The sequence below is a fragment of the Aythya ferina genome (genome assembly GCF_964211825.1).
Source record: "Aythya ferina genome assembly, chromosome: 3".
In the NCBI taxonomy this organism is placed as follows: Eukaryota; Metazoa; Chordata; class Aves; order Anseriformes; family Anatidae; genus Aythya; species Aythya ferina.
In genome coordinates this window covers 96,785,234-96,805,233 of record NC_140298.1, presented here as the reverse complement: position 1 = coordinate 96,805,233, position 20,000 = coordinate 96,785,234, and the positions used below count along the sequence as shown (strand labels likewise).

Sequence of the window (20,000 nt, the reverse complement as noted above, 5' to 3'; positions counted from 1 at the left end):
GACAGCCATCCAAACTGCTTTATCAGGTTGGATTTGTTTGAATTTAAAGGAAATTAAAAAAAAAAATCTTAACAGACCTTTCTGAGCATTCATTGTTTAGCCATGGAATTGATCCCATCCTGCATGCACAAGGTGTGTACAGCTGGCAGCTTTCTCTGTGTTTTGTGATAGTTGCATGAGAAGATTAAAAATGCATTCACATCAGCATTTTGACCAGGGGTGCAATTCCAAAAGAATCTCTGTGTATCTCTACTTACTGTGCTTTAGTTTGTGCCACACAGCAATGTCAGAGAAGACAAACTGAGTTCCTTTTGGATGAAACCGAACTGGAAGGTGTTTTCCAGATAGATTCAAATTAGAACTAGTCCATAATAAAAACCCTGAAAATATACCTAGTATGGACCCCAGGCCCACAGCACCAACTGTTTTGCACTATAAAGCTGCTTTTGTTGCACTGCACTTCTAATGTTAATGTAAACAGAGCCTAATTTATTCTCCTAGGACAACTGGAGGCAACACTTGGATGTTGTCCTATCTCCCTTTCTCTTATCTTCCCACCCTCTGAGTCTATGCTGGTGCTCTGCAGATGGAAGTTTCTGCAAGATCTCCATGTGAACCCAGGGTAGACAGACAGCATGTTTTCTCAGCTTTAATAATAATAAAAAAAAAAAATAAAAGATTTGCCATCCAGAAACTTCTGAATTTTGAATGGAGTAATAAATTAGACTTTTCTCTCCTTGAGAATCATTCTGATTCCAGGTATTTATACTAATAAATAAGTAGGGTGACTGTTACTTACAAGAAAAACTACTTCTAAAAGTAGTAAAGGGTAAAAATCTGCATGAAAGAAATTCTCCATTCAGAGTCTGTCAAGGCCATGACAACAGGCCCTATGCCTTTCAAAACAGAATGGCCACAAGAGAACAGTAACAATCTTGATGAAGTTCTGAGAATATGTAAATTTCATAATTACATGGCTTACAAACTTTCTATCTTATACATGGCCTGTTACTTTCTTCCACCAATTTCAGTAAGAAATTTGAAATATGAACTGATTAAGAACAAACTCCTCCTAGGATGTTTTCCTCCTTAGGCAGAAATAAATAATCTCTACTGTAATGAGCTGTTCTCCATTTTAATCTTTCAGAACTACAGCCACCTACATACTATTCCTGCCATGAAGCTCCTGTTCACACCTCACTTCAGTTCTGAATGCTCTATGATGGCACACAGGTAAGATTTTTGCTTGTGGATATTTCAGAAAGTTTAGTAATAAATTATGTTCCAGTAATGACATTTAAAATACTGAGCTCTTCACTGGGCTAAATATATATTATATATAAATACATATATATATATTAAATTTATATATGCATATATATGTGTGTGTGTGTTTATATGTGTGTGTGTCATAGTGATGAAGTTTACCGCCTACAGGGAGGAAGAGGAGACCAAGCTGGGAAGTCTCATTCTACTAATCTGCCACCTGGAAAGGAAAGGGATGACCATTGTAATGGGAGATTACTTTTTTTGAAAGGCATAGAAAACTCAAAAGGCATGATTTTACTGTTCAAATAGAAAACTAACTGCAATGTTCCGTTTTCTCTTTTCTCGGCAACACAGATGGAAGAAGTGAAATGCCTCTCTATGTCCAGAAATAGAAGCATCTTCACCATCCCTCCTTCCGAAGGGAGCTTGTCCCATTGCTCCCTCTCTGGGCATGTGCATCAGCTGCTTTGTAATCTGCTTTATCTCCTGCAGACATTACTACAGCTCTGGGACATGATGAAAGGTAGAAAGAGAAGACTTCTGAGAGTGAAAATGTGTATACAGCATATCTATATTAACCCCTTAAACAATTTATAACTGGTTATCAAGAAAAGGTTGTTCCACATTGTTATCCTCTCGAGACCAAATCCATATATTGCTTTGTGATCTCATCATTTATTAAATTCTGTAAATGTGAACATCTATGGAGGTCTTAAAACACACTGGGAAAGACAAGTTTTAGGTTACAAGTTACAATTACAAATGATAAAAATCATCTGTAGATTAAATATATCTTATTCCATAACATGGAAGGTGAAAGAAAATAGATTACAACTATGAAACAAGAGGTGATCTAATACATGATCCAGAACAGTTAAAGATTTGATTTTGTAATTATTTGATCAAGGTCAGATTTCCTTGAGGTAATAATTTGATCATATGAGAAGTCTGAAATAGCATTTTGGATTTCTCCATTACATATAGCCTAAGAACTTGCAGTAAATCGTAACAAGTGTTTTTATACACAAAGTTTATTATACTGATGCAATGAAATGTTTCAATAACAACTTGTGAAGAAAAAATAAAACTAGCTGTGTATAGAAACAAGATGCTCCAAATTAATTCCCAGATTCCATGAAAGGCAGGAAAAAAAAAAAAAAATTAAATATTCTACTTGGCAACAGCTGACCAAACAGAATAACTATAGTTTTGGAATTTCCATGAGACTTTTTGTGTCTGTATTAGTCATAACATCATCCTCAGTAAAATCTGGAATTTTGTCATATAGACAAGCATGAAATTAACAACATTAATGACCCATTAAAAGTCTGTCACTGAAAAAGGCTCATACTCGTATTTTCATGAGTATGGGTGACAAATCAGAATATCGTCACTTCACCTCCTGTGTCTATCACCTCTTCTTGAGTGGTCTGTCAAAATTTTCAGTATCTTGTGCAATACAAGTTCTTTGTTTTGAAGTTATTGACTTTTTCCTATAGTAAATGAGTGTTGAGAGCACAGTACTTTGCTTAATACATGGCCAGAATTTCTTACGTGTTTCATCTTGCACTTACTTGTTCTACCATGACTTTGCAGTGCTAGTCATTGATATACAGTGGGATCTGCTATAATTGATATTTTGTCCAGGTTATACATTTGGACATTTGGAATTTGATGTCCAGAGTTTAAAAAAAATAATAATTTTTTTTTATTATTATTTTTAAGTGTAATAAAAAAGCACACTGGGTAAACCTGATGGAGAAGAACAAAAATGAGCACAATAAGTTATTAACTGATCTATGACCACCTGCCATAGTCACTCTTGATCTTTCAAGTTTTTCTTTACTTAACGAGAGCCAGGAAGCAAATTTGATCTGAAGTGGGATACAATAACCTTTGAGGTGTTTACTTTGAAGTTAGAAAGATGCTAAAGAAGTAAAACTAATTTAGGCAGGGCACTTAAAGGCTTTAAATTATAGAGGAATTAACACAGGCCACAAAGTACACTCTTGCAACTTGTTTTTCCCATGCTGCTTCTCAGCTATTAAACTAACTGAAGTGCCATTTATGCCTCACAGCACTTAGAAAACCTTTTATTCTGTAATAACTTACTGCAAACCCTATTTTATTTTTCGTACTAAGTAAAAATTCCATTAAGTACAATTACCTCTATCCTTCCTCTTTTACATCTTCCTGAAATCGAAGATCTGTACATCTTAATGTACATGTGATGATTTGATCCTCCATTTACTATTTTCCCCAATGCCTCTTTACTTGTAATATGAAGCTCCTATTCAGTAATACACCAAAGTGAGTTAATTAAATGAAGTGCTGACTGTAATTTATTATGTAAATACCTGGAGGCTTCTATTTGCAGTGATGCCAAATACCAGATCTATAGTATTGCTAAAGAAGACTGAAAGGGATCATAAATAATTTTTAGAAAATACTAATCTACTTTAAAACTCTGATGATCTTTCTCTGCGTATATTCTTTACTATGTAGTATGTGAATTTCTTAGAATTTCCTATCGTTTACCTATAAATGTTCAGCTGGCATTTCCCCAGTAGAAAACGTTACTCAAGAAAAGATTTAAAAGAATACAAACAGTGAGTATCAAGCAAAAGAAACTTTGACCATCTGCACCTTAAGGAAAAGGTAAACAAACATAACCAAGAACTGTAAGTACATAAATTTCTATGTTAGCACTGATCTCCTTGAGCAGAACATGTGAGATGCATAGGGTCTGCACAAAGATAATTTCTATAGGTAAACCTGAGATACATATATATATGTATCTCACACACACATGTGTTGGTTGTATATGTACACACACATATATGAACATAATATATGTCAATCTATTGTATATGCATACACAAATGTATATTTGGTGTTTACATACACATATACATGTATATGTATGTCATCCAAGGATATTGTCAGATCAGATATACTATCAATAGCTGCAGACATTTTCAACCTCAAGGGAAAAAAAATACATAAATTTTGATATCCTGTGTTTATGCATTGATAGTGTTTGACAGTTCCCACAAAGAGAACAGGGAAAAAATTTTAAATAGAACTAAACTATAGGACAAACAAAAATAAGGTAAGTATGCCGAAATTTAATTGGAGGATTTATTTTTAAACAGTGGAAGAACATTCTCATCTAATACATGCTCTGTTATGAGATCTTCCTGTCAGAAAATATTCTGAATTAAAAGGGGAGAACAGTAATGACTTTATGTCACTATATGTACATACTGTGGGATTATGCAGGTAAAATATTCAGCTATTTATTTTTCATCTGTGACTGCACAAGTCATAACAAATATGTTGATTTGCTCTCTGTAATTTGTGAACACAAAATACTTAAGAAAGCATCTTACATTTACATATATTCAATGGATATTCACCTATGGCTTTAGAAATCCAATTGATACTCCATTTGATAAACTTGCTGTACTGGGTCTGGCTGGAATGTTAACTTTCCCGGCAGCAGCCCATACAGTGCCGTACTCTGTACTTGTAGCTGGAACAGCAGGGTTATCACACCAGTGTTGTGTCTACTGCTGAGCAGCAGTGGCACAGCATTGGGCCTTTCTCTAACCCTCCTAGGGGTGGGCAAAAAGTGAGGAGAGAAACATCACTAGGGCAGCTGACCTAAACCAATCAAAGGGATATTCCATACCATGTGGTGTCACACTCAGCAATAAAAGGTGGAAACAGGAAGAAGAGGGGAGGGGTGGGCTCTCGTTGAGAAGACGTCGGTCCTCCTCTCGAACACCGGCTGCGTGCGTTGAGGCCTTGCTTAAAGGACGTGGTCAATCATCGCTCATTTGTGGGAAGTAGAGAGTAGTTTCTTTCCTCTGCACTTCCATATAGCCTTCATTTATTTTGTTTGTTTGTTTTCCTCCCTTCTTTTTATTTTTCCTTTTCCCCTCCCTTTTCCCCTTTCCCTTTTTATTTCCCCTTAGTTAAATTGTTTAGTTCATAGTAGTCTTTATTTAATTATTATAATTATTTCCCTTTAATTAAATTATCCTTATCTCAACCCGTGAGTTGTTCTTTGCTTTACTTCTCCCCCTCCTCATCTAAAGGAGGGGGAGTGAGAGAGTGGTTGTGGGGTTTAGCTGCCCAGCATGGTAAAACCACCACACTTGCCTGAAATCATTTCACTATTAAATAAATTAAATGTATACATTTTTGTGAAATAGTAAGTCAGTACACCAACTGGTATGTTCTTATGCTGAATAGTACTCCAATTACAGGAATGCTATCCAGAAGGACCTTAAGAGGCTTGAGAGGTGGACCCATGCAAACCTCAGGAAGTAGCGACACAGGAAAAAAAAAAAAAAAAAATCATCTGACTACCTCATTTACTGTTTTTGTGGGATAAATTTAAACCATGAAAACCATTAGGACGATATATTTAAATTCGTGTATTTTAAGAAAGAAGAAGACAGATACGAAGTGAAAAAAAAAAAAAAGATTAAAGGTAACAAATTAATTGGTGGTAATCAATACAGCACAAAAGATGAAATTGAGGCAGAAGAAAAAAAAAAAAAAGCATCTTACCAGAGAAAGAGGAAGCAAATGTTGGAGGGAAGAAAAAAAAAAAAAAAAAAAGCCTCTCAACATTTACCCAGGAATTTCCACAATATCAAGTAATTAAGTATGAGACCTATGAACAAAGCTGGCCTGTTTAAATTCATAAGTGGGGGTTCTAAAGATACGCTCACCAGATAAATTCCTCTAAGAAAAAAATGGGGGACAATGAACTTTTTAACCTTTAAAGACTACCTCTAGCAACTGTGACTCTAAATAAATAAATAAATAAATAAATAAAGGCAGGCTTACATACTACATGTTTGCTTAATTATTTTGTATTGTTTCATAATGGAGTTGTTTTAACTATCAAATAAACAGATACAAAGAGGAATAGTCTGGTTATACTTTGTAAGAAATACATTAAAATAATAACTAATTTTACAGACCATTCAATCTATGATACAATCAAATACAAATGATTTTCGCTATGGTGATTCTTCAACAAAATAGTGACAGTAATGGATTTGCATAATTTTTACCTATGCAGATACAGGGCAAACACATCATATTGAAATTATTCCATATTGCCCTCTTTTGATAGGGAAAAATCTTGTTTTTCTTTTTTCTTGACTTTTTTTTTTTGCTTGATTTTTTTTTTTGTTTCCGCTAAGCCACACGTATGTGACTTAATCTTGCCAATTAAAAATTTGTCATGCTTTCATACATTTAGTCTGTTTGGAGTGTGAATTTGTTTGTCTTGGGCTGTGCATTAATAGATAATATATTACAACTGTCTTTCTGAAATAGTGATTTATTATAAATTCAAAGGCAGCGACACAACAAATTTAATCCTGATTCTCCTTCTTCGGCTTTCCCATCCTGACATTTGCACACATGTATATTTTTCTTTCTAAGAACACCATTTTTCCCTCTAAATCACAATTTCTAACTCAGCGTATCACACTTTGATCCATCTAAGGCTTATAAAATTCATGCCCCACAGATAAATCTTGGCAGAGAAGACCTAGCTGACATCCTGAAAGCAAAACTAAGGACATTTTTTTTTTTTTTGGTCAAAAGTAAAGACCATACAGAATGTACACATGCCTCTGTAGTAAGAAAAACTGTATAATTTATATCCATACTAAATTAATGCAATGTATTGTAATCCTCCATAGAACCATATTAGTGTTTAAAAAGAAATCAAAACTGCTACAAGCTCAAATATCAAAATTAAGACATTTATGTCATTTTTTTCATCAATGCAATTTCAGGAGCAAACAATTAAAAAGGAGTTGCAGTAGATTATATCAATAATCTCAACATATCAGTAAATATCAGAACAATACCATTACATCTGCCAATCAGCTTTAAAATAATCCTTCCCTATGTCTGTCATGATCTGTATGAAAATCTGCCATGTAAGTGTGAAAAGATGTCAACAAAAGAAATTGGACTATACATAAGATGGGGCTGAGTGAATCAAAAAGTGAAATGGCAGTAACTTTTCCAGGAATGCACAAGAAATAAGTGATATCATCAGATACTCCTCCACTGCTGGAAAAGCTTTCCCTAGCTAAATGAAAGTCAGGGGAGCCATCTTGCATAAAGTACAGGAATTTGTATTCCTGTATAATTATATATTCCTGTATGGGATTGCTTCTTTATGAATAACCAAGGAGGCTTCTGCATTATACACAGGAGAGCTAGCTAACATTTCATCCTCTACAGCAAGTCAAAAGTCAAAGGTACTTAGTAAACTGAAGACAGGAAGAGGTAGATATAGTAATATAGGGCTGTTACACTGGAAAGGATCTTCTCAGCACTGTGTTCAGCACTTTTAATTTTGCCAAGTCTTAGGGACTTCCTTTAGGCAGACATACACTACCTATCTCTACCCACCCCACATTTCTATGCTTTCAGGAATATTTTTTCATATTTAACTTCAGTTGGTAAGTTAGGAGCCTAAAAAGCTGTACATACATCTTAAATGTAGACATGTAGTGGAGGGAGGCCAAAATGCCCTACCAGAGGGAACATCTCCCTGCTCCATAGTACAAAAATACACTACCACCTGTTTTTGGCTTGCTATAACAGGAATATGTTCCTGTTATATGTTAAGCCTCATGTTTTGTTAATTTAGTACAACTGTTTTGTAGGTAGCTTATCAAAACGGAAAGGTAATTTTTTTTTTTCGCCAAGTATTTTACAGTAACAAGTATTTTCTTAAAACCCCAAATGTGCACAAACTACTGAGCACATTTTAAAAATGGCACAAAACTCAGTTTACATTTTGTGAAAGACAAAAAGAATATACAATACTACGCTTTCACTTTTTTCCACTCTGTTAATCTATACTGGGATTTATGAAACAGAATTATAGCAAAGCACTAGTATGAGCCTGTATATTGTCAAGAACAAACAAACACGTAGCATAAGTAGTTCTTAGATCTACACATTTTTAGTGATTAAGGTCTTTGCTACTCAAAAAACATAGTACAGAAAAAGTACAGCTTTACAGAGAAAAATCAATACTATGGCAGCACTCTGGTACTCTCTGTAGAGATGAGATATATGATACTCAGCAAGATATCCCTACCCCGGCCAGAGAACAGTATGAGACTGCAAGTGCTGTAGATGTGAGACATGTCCTATTACTTGTGAGACATCCTATTACTTGTGGCAGCGTGGTCTGACCAGACACTGAAAGAAGAGGTGCCCTTGTCTGTAACAGTGCTTTGAAGAAACAGGCTTTCTAAATAACACTCCAATATTAAACAATGCACAATAATGCCATTTAACTGGAGCACACTGGTCTATTGACACAAAGGTTCTGAATTCATTGCAAATTATTACTTCCTATTTACACTGAAGTAAGAATCTGAGGAATTGTATGTTTTGTACAAGTTAAAACAAGGGACATCAGCAATGGATCAGATCTAAGCTACCACAAGCTTTGAACCAATCCATGAACTAGCAAGATAGTCTCATTAAAATAAATAGATAAATTATTATATGCTACTTAGTAAGACTGCTGTTTGAGGGCACTTTGTAAGAATAAGTTATCTCAAAAGAATTTGTCTCAAAACCAAGCTTAACAGTATTTGGATTCCCTATCTGTGAATGAGGGAAGCTTTTCCCAAGTAAGAATGTTCTCCTGAAGTTCCCCTACTATCTGCTTTGAAAGGCAATAAATCAGAAATACCTTCTTATATTAAGGTGTATGCCAAGTTTATTCTAAACACTGAGGGCGTAGCTCTATATAAGTGTATGTGACACTTCCCTTATTCCCTGTAGTTTCAGGGTTTTCAGTTTGGGCAACTAAGAGAAATAAATCTGCTAGGCCCAAACAGATTTAACTTAATATCTATGCTTTGTACTGCTGAGATAGTGTATTATTCAGGAATGCAAACAAAAAAGAGTAACAAACCCACCTGTAATTGGAACACCCTTCTTACAAGGTCATTAAACTAAGCACTATTGTAGCTCATGTCACATCTACTATGCATAACCCCAGTCAGTCAGGAAAATATTGTACTAGACTAGGAGTCATTGCTGAAACAACATAAAACTCTGCCCCACCTATATACAATCGAGCTTAAAAGCAGAGCCCCTGCATCTAGCAGCATTACCACAGAATAGTGAAAGCAGCAGGAGACCCAAGGCATTAAGTGTGTGTATGTGTATATATATATATATATATATATATATATATACACACACACACACACACATGTGCAGCCTGACGAATGAATTTAAACAGTAAGGGATAGAGTCACACTTGCAATATACTGAAAACAACAAGGAAGATACAATGGCAACAGATCAGTAAGATCTCAGAAGAGCACTCCAAAGAAACTGGTTGTAAAAAGATGAGAAACTGCGTAACAGAACAACTAAAACATAGTTACCCAAAATTTGTGTAACTTACAAAGTGTACTTGACAGACAGTCAGAAGGGCACCATAAAGCTTAGTACAAGTACTAAGGCTCTAATAAAGGATTCAATAGGATGCTGATCAGCAGCTACAATAGTGAGACCCAGAGGAAAGAAATAAATGGTATGGGAGGAAAATCAATGCTTCAAAATAAACAGAGCACGAATAGAAATACAACAGAAGACGAACCAAAGTTAATCTAGAATCATGTGTTGAAAAGCAAAAGGCAAATAAATGTTAGAAAAATGTGTAATAATGATCTTGATATGTTTGGTTAAGAACTGCAACTACATGACTGTCCCTGCTGGAAGTTGAAACTGGCTTTAATTTTCCTTAATAGTCTCCTCTCACCAGCATCAGAATGTCAAGTTTGTAAAGTGTTGCATGTTATTTAAAAAAAAATATATATATATATATTATTTAAAATATTCCAGCATATTAAATTCCATTCTTTTGTGCAAGTGCACCTCTTAAAATAGATGATATTCTTTACACTGTACTGAATGTCATGGCAAGAGGAAATAGTGCTTTATTTTGTAAAATGCTATGTATAAACTAACCAGAAGAAAGGACACAAATTCACTCCTACAATAAGCCTAAACTAATTTAAAATACACAGTAAGATGTCATGAACTGTCTACATTCTTGGAAAATAAAATGAAGTACATACCCTAAGCATTTTCATAAATATTTTCAAACCTGAAGGGCAAAATAGTAGGCTCCTCAACATAAGCTCAGACCTTCAATACACCGTTCAAATTTCAAGAGGTCAGTCATTCGTAACTCCAACAAAAGTCAGGGATGAAATTCTGCACAACTTTCAGCACATCTTAAAATCAATTTATTCTTTTGGAAGCCTGGAAATTATTTTTGTAATGGATTTTTTTTTTTTTTTTTTTTTAATAAAGTTCACAGGTTTCAAAATACTAGCAAGATTATTACTACTTCTTTCAAAGAAAAATGAGTTCCATTTGAGTAAGATAGTCTGCAAAATAAAAGCACTTTCTTTTATACCTTTTATCCCAAAGGATATGTGTTAACTCTAGATTTAGTTATCTGGGGATAGAAAACTCAATGTATTAGATTTGTATTGACGCATACCAATAAAGATGATGTAGAAATGATGTGAAAGCAACGTATGTGAGGATACTGGATATCTTAAGTATGTTTGATTTTAAGACTGCACATTCAGTGTCGTCATGGTCCTAAAGCAAATATCTATCCTTCTGAGATGCATAAAGTGAAGAAAAAGCTCTTCCTCTATTTCACTGCTATAAAAAAGACAAGGCTAATAAAATACTCCTAATTCCCTATTACCCATCATGTCTGATAAATAGTTTGAAATTAAAAACCTTAAAGCTTAACAAATTTTTCCTACATTGTGATTCTCAATTTGTCTGTTAGCAATGCTCCTTACCAGCTTCCACCAGCTGGATTAAATAGATTTCCCCCCCCCCCCAGTGAAAGCTTGTATTCATCTCTCTTCATTTTGAACATAAGAATTGATCAGTTTGGGTAGGCAGCTTTTTCAGCACATTCTTGTGACTGATAAACTATCAGCCTGCCCACAGAATACTACTTTAGAGTGCCTTTTCAAGTCAATCAAATAGAGCAATAAGTTAATCCACACCAATGAGCTCTACCCTACTAAAATCTTAAATCAATTGAGAGACATATTGTACAAAATGAATAGAATGTATGTATTACTGTAGTAGGCTAAAGTTTGGTGCTTTTCACAAAAAAGTCAGAACCTCTGTAGAAAACACATATGCTATACAGTTTAATAAATAGCACCACAGAGTCTGTACCAATTTTTGTATTATTATAGTTCAACTCTCTTGCAATCAGTGAGCAGGTAACTATCTTCATTTGACCATGAATATGAAAAACAATGCTTAATTGATATTTTTGAAAAGTGAAGAAAAATTAGAATGAAACATTAGAGATGTTTTTATTCAAAACTGTTTCATTAAGGTACTGAGAGCCTGTTCTCTTAATAAAAATTTCACATATTTACAGGGGAAAATTTAATTGCACATTAAAAGTAAAATATATATTGCATTTTACGAAATAAAATAGACTACATACTACTGAACATAAACTGGAGTAGATGTATTTGTCAAACACTTTACATATTTAAGTGTTTATCCGTATTTAAAAATGCTATGTGACTTAATAGTTTCTGTAAAATTTAATGACTTAAATAAGTCAAAGGTAATTCATAAGTAGCCACCTCTAATTGCCATACTGAATAAAATACAACAGTTCAGTTTGTTACTGAAAAACACCTTTTCTCTTCACAGAGAACTTGCTCTACAGTAAAATGGTCCACAGTGTGATAGTTTTATACTTCTGTCTGTTTTTCATGATACGTGCCTTGGTACTCCACTATGTAATAAGAACATTGAACTATGGCCACTATTTTATGCAAAATCATTCATAGTTGTGAAGAGATTGAATGATGATTACATATCAAGATGCAACTTGAAAAATCCATTAACTCATTTAGCAATACGTGATTTTGATTTGATTTTGATTTTATGTATGTCATTTAAAAATCATTTATGATTTAGAAACTGTAACTGAGACCTATTACTCTGGGGGGATATTTTCACAGATATCAAAATGATTTATTTTTTTATTATTATTATATTTTTTAACTTCTCTAGATCCCAGGATATTTTCTTAACATTTCTTTTCTGGTCATTTGCATGTTTAAATGAACACACACTCTCGCAGGTTCACACATCTGTTCAAATACGTATGAAATAATTTTAAGACAGATCAAAAATTCCTGAGTTTCAATTAAGACAAAGAAAAAAAAGCATACCTTTTCTGGATCAGTTGTTGTAATGACCCACACACAGTGTGCGTTGTCTTCATATTGAACTGGATAATTTGGTGATGTAATAATCCCACTTGGTCCACGTAAATTAGAACCACATGTTCTAGCTAAAATGACAGTGAACAAGATTATTTTAATTAAAACAACCAGTCAAAAGCAAAGTTTATAAAACTGCCATAGCACTAATAACAACTTCTTAGGAAAGAATTAAAATGCTGAAATACTCTAAAACAATCTGCCTTGGAAGATATTTGATCTAGTAAAAAAAAAAAAAAAAAAAAAAATCCTGAACATTTACATACAGAGGAAGGATACTGGCACTTTTCATTTAACCAGCACAATGTTTACATTTTTTTTATTTTTGATTTAGGCAAATTAATCTAAATTACCATATGAATATTGAAAATTACTTTCCAAAAAGCATTAAGGATAGAATTTCTAAGACATTTAAGCCTCCCAAAATATTGTAGTATCACAAGGTATTTTAAAATACTTCGATACGATTTCCAGAGAAATCAGATGGAGTTATGTAACATAATATTTTTAACATTCTACTGTCTTGAGTTTGGTACCACAGCACTGTGGCAACACACTAAGAAAAGCAAGCCTAAACCACACCATTTCTAAGTACTTGGATACCATATATCTTCAAATACCTGAACTTCAGAACTTATTTGCATAATTTTTGATGTAATTTAGACTCTTCAGTTACACAAGTTCCAGCACTTGCAGTAGAAGTGACCACGTTCCTTAATAAATGGTCATTCTTTTTTTCCTGAATATTGGATTAATGTATCTAACATAATTCCAGTATTTTGGAAATTTTTACTTTTCATCTTTTCTGAAGAATTTCCTGAATTTTCTGAAGCATTTCCTTACCTCTCAGACTTGCTGGGAGGAATAAAGTACCAATTGTGAGCCTCTTCTTAGACATTAATGGAAGCATGAGTGGTACAAATAGGAAATAACAAAACCACAGGAAAATTGTTTTCAGACTTTCTGTCCTTCCACCACAGTCTGTTACCAGCCATTGGTCCTTTGTGACTGGACTTTGAGAACTAACTGCATAGTCATTCCATTGAGTCAGATATGATTCAGTTTTCTGTGAAAACATTTGGCTTTATGGCAGGGACTGTCCTAATATAGTTCTATGAATTTCACTTCATGTTTAGATACATCACAAGGAAATCTTCCATAACGATTTCAGTACAAGCCAAAACCAAAAAAAACTAAGACACGTAGATAATTCTACCAAAGTATCACTGAGGCTTATTGAATAGTTTGCTGTGCTTAGTACGGGGAAAAAAAGAACTGGTCACATTTAAGTATCCCACTACATGTTACCTCTTAGTTACCTCTAGCATTCCCACTATCATACAATTATTAATTTAATTAATCCAGCACAAAGTACAGTAGGAACTAATCAGAGGTGCAGTTTGGTGACAACAAGCCTTCAAACACAGTTTATACCATCTCTTCTCCTGGCTTGGAAACATCTCCCTTTCTCTCAGAATTTTCTTTCAGTCAAATTCTTACTCTTTTATCTGTCTCTTATTTGAGAGAGAGAGAGAGAGAAAAAAAAAAAAAAAAAAAAAAAAAAGGTTTAAATAGACTTGTATATCATAGAACCATAAAGATTGGAAAAGACCTTCAAGATCATCACCATGTTGCTAAGAACAAGGTACAACCTTTCCTTAAGCACCCACAGGGACTGTGACTCCCCCAACCTCACTGGGCAACCCATTCCAGTGCCTGAGAAATGTCTCCCAGTTTCCAACCTGAACCTCCCCTGGCACAACTTGAGGCCCTTCCCTCTAGTCCTATCACTAGTTACACCTATAAGAAGAGGCCAACCCCCAGCTCCCCACACCTTCCTTTCAGGCAGTTGTAGAGAGCAATGAGGTCTCTCCTGAGCATCCTCTTCTCCAGACTAAACAACCCCAGTGCCCTCAGCTGCTCCTCACAGGACTTGTGTTCCAGGCCCTTCACCAGCTTCATAGCCATCCTCTAGACACATTCCAGGGCCTCAATGTCCTTATACTAAGGGGCCCACTTACAATAATTCATCACTGGCAGGTTTCTATGTAGAATTCAATAAAATGTGACCATTTACATTAGCACCATTTGGCTCCTGAGGTCGCTAACAGGCCTAAATTGCCCTGACCAGCTTCACCTGGGGCCTCCCACCACACCTTGTTGTGTGCCCTGGGGATCCATTTCAGGGTGGAATTGGACTACTGGTCTCTGCCTGAGCAATGCCTCAGGAGTATTTATCTGCCTGCAGCTCTGATGCAGCAGTATCTGTACTCACTGACAGACTTTGTTGATCCTGACCCCAACCCATGGGCCCTTGTCCCTGACTAGACTTGTCCCAGCCCTAGGGAGGTGGCTGGGACTGTAGTGGTGTCCTTGGCTGTCCTAGTCCTGTGGCTGGGCTGGTGGGGTGGGCTCTGACTGCTGGTCCCTGCTGAGCCCTGGCCACCTCAGAGTGCTGCCATCCTGGCTGCCTACTTAACATAGCTACTGTTCAGAGTAAATAATGAAGGTGCTTGCTAACAATAACAGTTCCTGTGATTTTTGTCATTGTTGGCTTTGTAAGTCACCAGGATAAACGCAAAGTTCATCTTCTTCATTAAGTCTTTGAGGCTTCAAGTCATTAAGCCCACAGTAGTTGCATTTAGTTTATCAGATTTTCTGTGCTAAGTTGATGATTGGTTGCATAATGTGACAAATAATTTTGAATCATGTATTTTATTATTAAATGTTTGGTGTGAGCACCAGGAGTACAGGCATCTTGACGTTCAGCAAGGGGATTGGGAATAATATGGGCTGCAAATAAAATTTGTATCTCTCAGTTCTCACCATCCCCAAATGTGCACCACAGGCAGTATTGCAATACTGAATCAGAATTATAAACCATTCAGCATAAGCAATATTACTGTGCTTAGAAAGCATAGAAATGACTTCCAGCAGCCATCTAACAACCCTCAGACAGTTGTGAAATTTTAGCTCCAGTTTTGGAAGTATGTTTGAGGAAAGCAACTTGTTTTCTGGACTGAGGTTTTAATGGAGGTATAGGACTAATTTATCCTATTTTGTTAGCAGTTTACTAGAGGCAGTAAAGCATAATAGAGATATTTGCAGATAATAAATTGGAAGGAACAGCAAACACTAGTAACAACACACAGATAATTCAGAAGCAAATAGACCCTTTTTGCTGAGCATTACTTTTGCCATGCATAAATTACTTCATCTCATTTCTACAGTGTATTAGCAAGCAAGAATAAATTCAGGAGAGAGAAAAAACAAAACATAAGAATGAACAGTGGAGTTCTGTGGATGCATTATTCTACATTAGTGTGAAACCAATTGCTACGAGAATTTATTTAGATTTTTCCTTTTTAAATACAGCATTATATTTTAGATGTCCGGTCTTTACATGGATGTGCCTGTGTAACATTACCCATGTTACATAGCTTGCAATAATTTATTTTTATATAATATAATGTAATGTATAAATATAATATAATGTAATATTTTACATTGTTATATATATAATTATATATTAAATTATATACTATAATTATATATTACATTAAATTATATTATATTAAATATTTTATATGTTATGTATTGTATATATATTATACATATATAATACATATAATTTTATAAAAGCTCTTATTGAGCTTACATAGACTTTTGTACTGAGTCTGGCTGGAATGGAGTTACCTTTCTTCATAGCAGTCCACGTGGTGCTGTTTTAGATTTGAGACTAAAACAATATTGATAACACACCAGTGTTTTAGATATTGCTGAACAGTCCAGAACATCAAGGCATTTGCTGTACCTCACTCTGCTTCCCTATCACATAGGCTGGGAATGGGAAAGAGCAATGCTATGGAAATGGCAATACAGCTGGGACAGCTGACCTCAGCTGACTAAATGTATATTCCATAGCATATGATATCATGCTCTACAACAAAAACTCAGGGAAAGAAGGAGAAAGCAGGCACTTTTGTGGTTATAACATTTGTCTTCCCAAGAAACTGTCACTTGTGCTGAGGCCCTGTTTTCCAGGAAAGTAGCTAAACATCTGCCTGTCAGTGGGAAATACTGAATAAATTCCTTATTGCACATGCAATTTCCTTGCATGTGCAGCTTTGCTTCACCTGTTAAGCAGTCTTAATCTCCACCCACAAGTTTCCATCTTTTGCTGTTCAAGTTCTCTTCCCCAGAGCCAAGCCTGGGAACAACATTGAGTGGGTCTCTGGGAGAACAGATTTAAGGAAGCAGAAAAGAAAAAACACAACTGCTGTGACACAGCAGCTGGGAGAGCAAGGAGAGAGAAGCAGTCCTGCAGCCCCCAAGGTTAGTGCAGCAGGAGAGCAGGAGGTGCTCCAGGCACGCAGCAGAAGTTCCCCTGCACACTGTAGAGAAGCCCCTGGCTGTCCCCGTGCAGCCCATGGGTCCCACAGCGAAGCAGATCTCCATGCTGCAGTCTGAGCCCATGGAAGAGCCCACAGAAAAACAAGAGGTCTCCCCACACATAAATGTGGGGGGCATTTACTATTTAGTTCAACTGAATTAGTTCTACTTAAATTAGTCAAACTGAACTAGTTCTACTTAAAATGTTTTACAAGTTAAATTTATTATAGAAGAAGTAAAATGTTAAACTGTTAAAAGGGAATTAGCTTTTTAATATTGTTTCTGCATCTTTGCTCATCGACTTGGTTAACAGGCTTCAAGCTACAGAAAGATCTTTGAAAATATACTGTTATGTATATATATAAAGTGTGTATATATATATAATAATTTCTGATTTCTTTAAAGCATCATGCTATTGCATTTCTGTACAGAAATTATAAATTACCTTTCTACACTTAAAGAAAAGTGCCCAAGAACATCACCTACCTCGGCAAATTGGCCTGTGGTCACTCCAGGCAGCCAGAGTATCTGTCACTCTCTGGCAAGTGATGCTCTTAGAACCTTGCAGCACATAATTATCTTCACAGGAAAACTGTACGCTTGCACCGACCCTGGTAGAGAAAGGGGAGGAAGAATGGAAGAATTAAAATATATCCTAATATCACCCCCCCCCAAAAAAAAAAAAAAAAAAAAAAAGAAAAAGTTCCACCAAATGATCGTATTTCCAGGTCCAAATGAACAAATTAGGATGGGAAATTCTAGTTCATCATTACTATATATATTAATAGAAGCAAACAAACAAACAAAACATCTTAAACTATAGGGAATGGCTCCACTGTATTCACTTTGTCTACCATTTAAAGAAATAAGGTCAGGAATATAAAGTAATTGTAATACTAATTTTCATCCTTTAAGCAATGACTTCAAAGAATATGTCAAGATATACATTTGTCAATAAAATGTATAATCACTGTTCTTTCAAGCAAGAAAATTTACTCCATGAATAATTTCAACCTCTTAATTTTCTCTGAAATTCTAGTCAGTTAGTCAGTTTCAACTTTGTTGAAAGTTCCTGCTAAAAAGCTATGTAAAATGCTAACTTTAGGATTTCTAGCAGGAACTACTTAGGATTGAAGTACTGCTGATACATTTGCAACTCTGAAATTTTCTAACTTTTTTTTCTGAAGAATTTCATTCCGAATAATGATGACCAACATTTATGTAGAATTCATAAACTATACAGTGTCACTGTATCTCAGAGTTTTCCAAAACAGTATTTAAATTTCTGCTTCAATTTATTTCTTAGCATTCCAATTATTTGTGACATTCTTTGTTCCCCACCACAACAACCCTATTTACTGTTAGCTTTCTTGCACTTTTAAGTCCGTATCTGATAATCTCTTGTTGTGTACTAAGTGGTGTTAATAAAATGGATTTATCAGTCTGGCCCTTCTAGTCACTGAGTAATAAACACCAAGGATGGATGGCAATCAGAAGGTCAGTGGTTAAAACTGTATTGTGGAAAAAAGTAAATATAATCTCATTTACTAGCAGCCTGCTTGTTTCTACCTTCAAGAACAATTATTCTGTTAGCTTTCCAGAGGACCCCCCAAAGACAAACTATATTGCTTCCTATGACGTACTTCAACACTTCTTTCACAAAACTTTTAATAGATCATTTTTTTTTATTAATATTTTAAAATTTGAATGAGATGCTACAAATCTAGGAAAGCACTGGCCTCTTCCTTCCATATGTCATGGGAAATGCATGAAATCCTTGAAGACTTGAACAATTTTCTAAAATTTTACTTTATATTTGCCATAATCTACTGCCCTTTAGAACAGTAAAACCTTTGGAAGAAGTGACTAAGCATGATTCCAAATACACTCCTCAAATGAATAAATACAAGGATAAACATGTATTATTAATAAACATATGGATACCTAAAATTTTACTAGTTTAAACCACACACTTTGATGATTTAATTTGTTTTGCTATTTATTTATATACTATATTGTATTTTTTTTTCCAAATGTCTGGAAATAGCTTGTTTCTAAGGACTAATAACTTGAGCTTCATATATTTTACACATTTCAAACATCTTTTGAAATGTTTGAGCAAAAGCTAAGTGACACACACACACACACAAACCCACAACATGTTGACTGTAACATATTAAAAATAACCAAAAAATCTAGCAAAATCATCAAGTTGAAGAGCAAGATAGAAACATGAAGTACTTGAAAGCTCCTCAGTGCTAGAGTTCGGGGTGGAGAGAATCTTGAATGCCAGCTAAAGGCATTAACATGTACAATCTTTTGAAACTTATTTCAAAAATTCAAATTAAATTTTGATAGGCTACAGAGGAGCAGTCATGGGTTTTACTAGAATGACTGAGATAGTTCTAGACATGGTCTATGTATGGCTACATACATAGTTCATTAAACTTACTTTAATACCAGGTAAGATCCATCCTTTTTGAAGCACCTATTGTGAAAAATCAGGTCTATGCCATCAGTCTAACAATGGATACTTTCCATGAGAGTATTTTTGAATGTAATTTTAATTCTGCAAAGGCTTGCAAAAATAATCAAAATGCTACTGAAAACATATCCTGAAGAAAATTTCTAAGTATTGAGGAATGGAGGTACAGGCAGCCAGATTGTAATATATATAAAGAAGGAAAGAGATATAAAAATTGCATCCATGTCTGAAATGCAATTAAGACAATATCATGAAGGGATGAGATTAAGGTGTTTTCTTGTTTGTTGTTGGTGTTTCTAGTTTGTATACTAATTTGATGGTATGGGGACTGAATAATAAAATGAATATATATATATATACATATTATATAATATATACATTACAGGTATCTGGATCAAGACATATAACTAGAAATTTAAGAGAACAGTTGATACTGAAGAAGCTTAGGTGAGCTGAGTCACTAAAGTATTTTCTGTTTCCAG

At 34.8% G+C, this 20,000-nt stretch overlaps 1 protein-coding gene across 1 annotated transcript in view; it reads right to left on the bottom strand.

Moving 5' to 3' along the window:
• Positions 1–20,000, bottom strand: part of CSMD1 (CUB and Sushi multiple domains 1) — a 1,186,176-nt gene that overhangs the window by 357,307 nt on the left and 808,869 nt on the right. Inside the window, exons 9-10 of the mRNA XM_084516291.1 lie at positions 17,520–17,644; positions 12,591–12,712 (exon numbers count right to left, since the gene is read on the bottom strand). Of these exons, the coding sequence (XP_084372417.1) occupies positions 12,591–12,712; positions 17,520–17,644 (247 nt within the window). The remainder of the gene's footprint in view (positions 1–12,590; positions 12,713–17,519; positions 17,645–20,000) is intronic.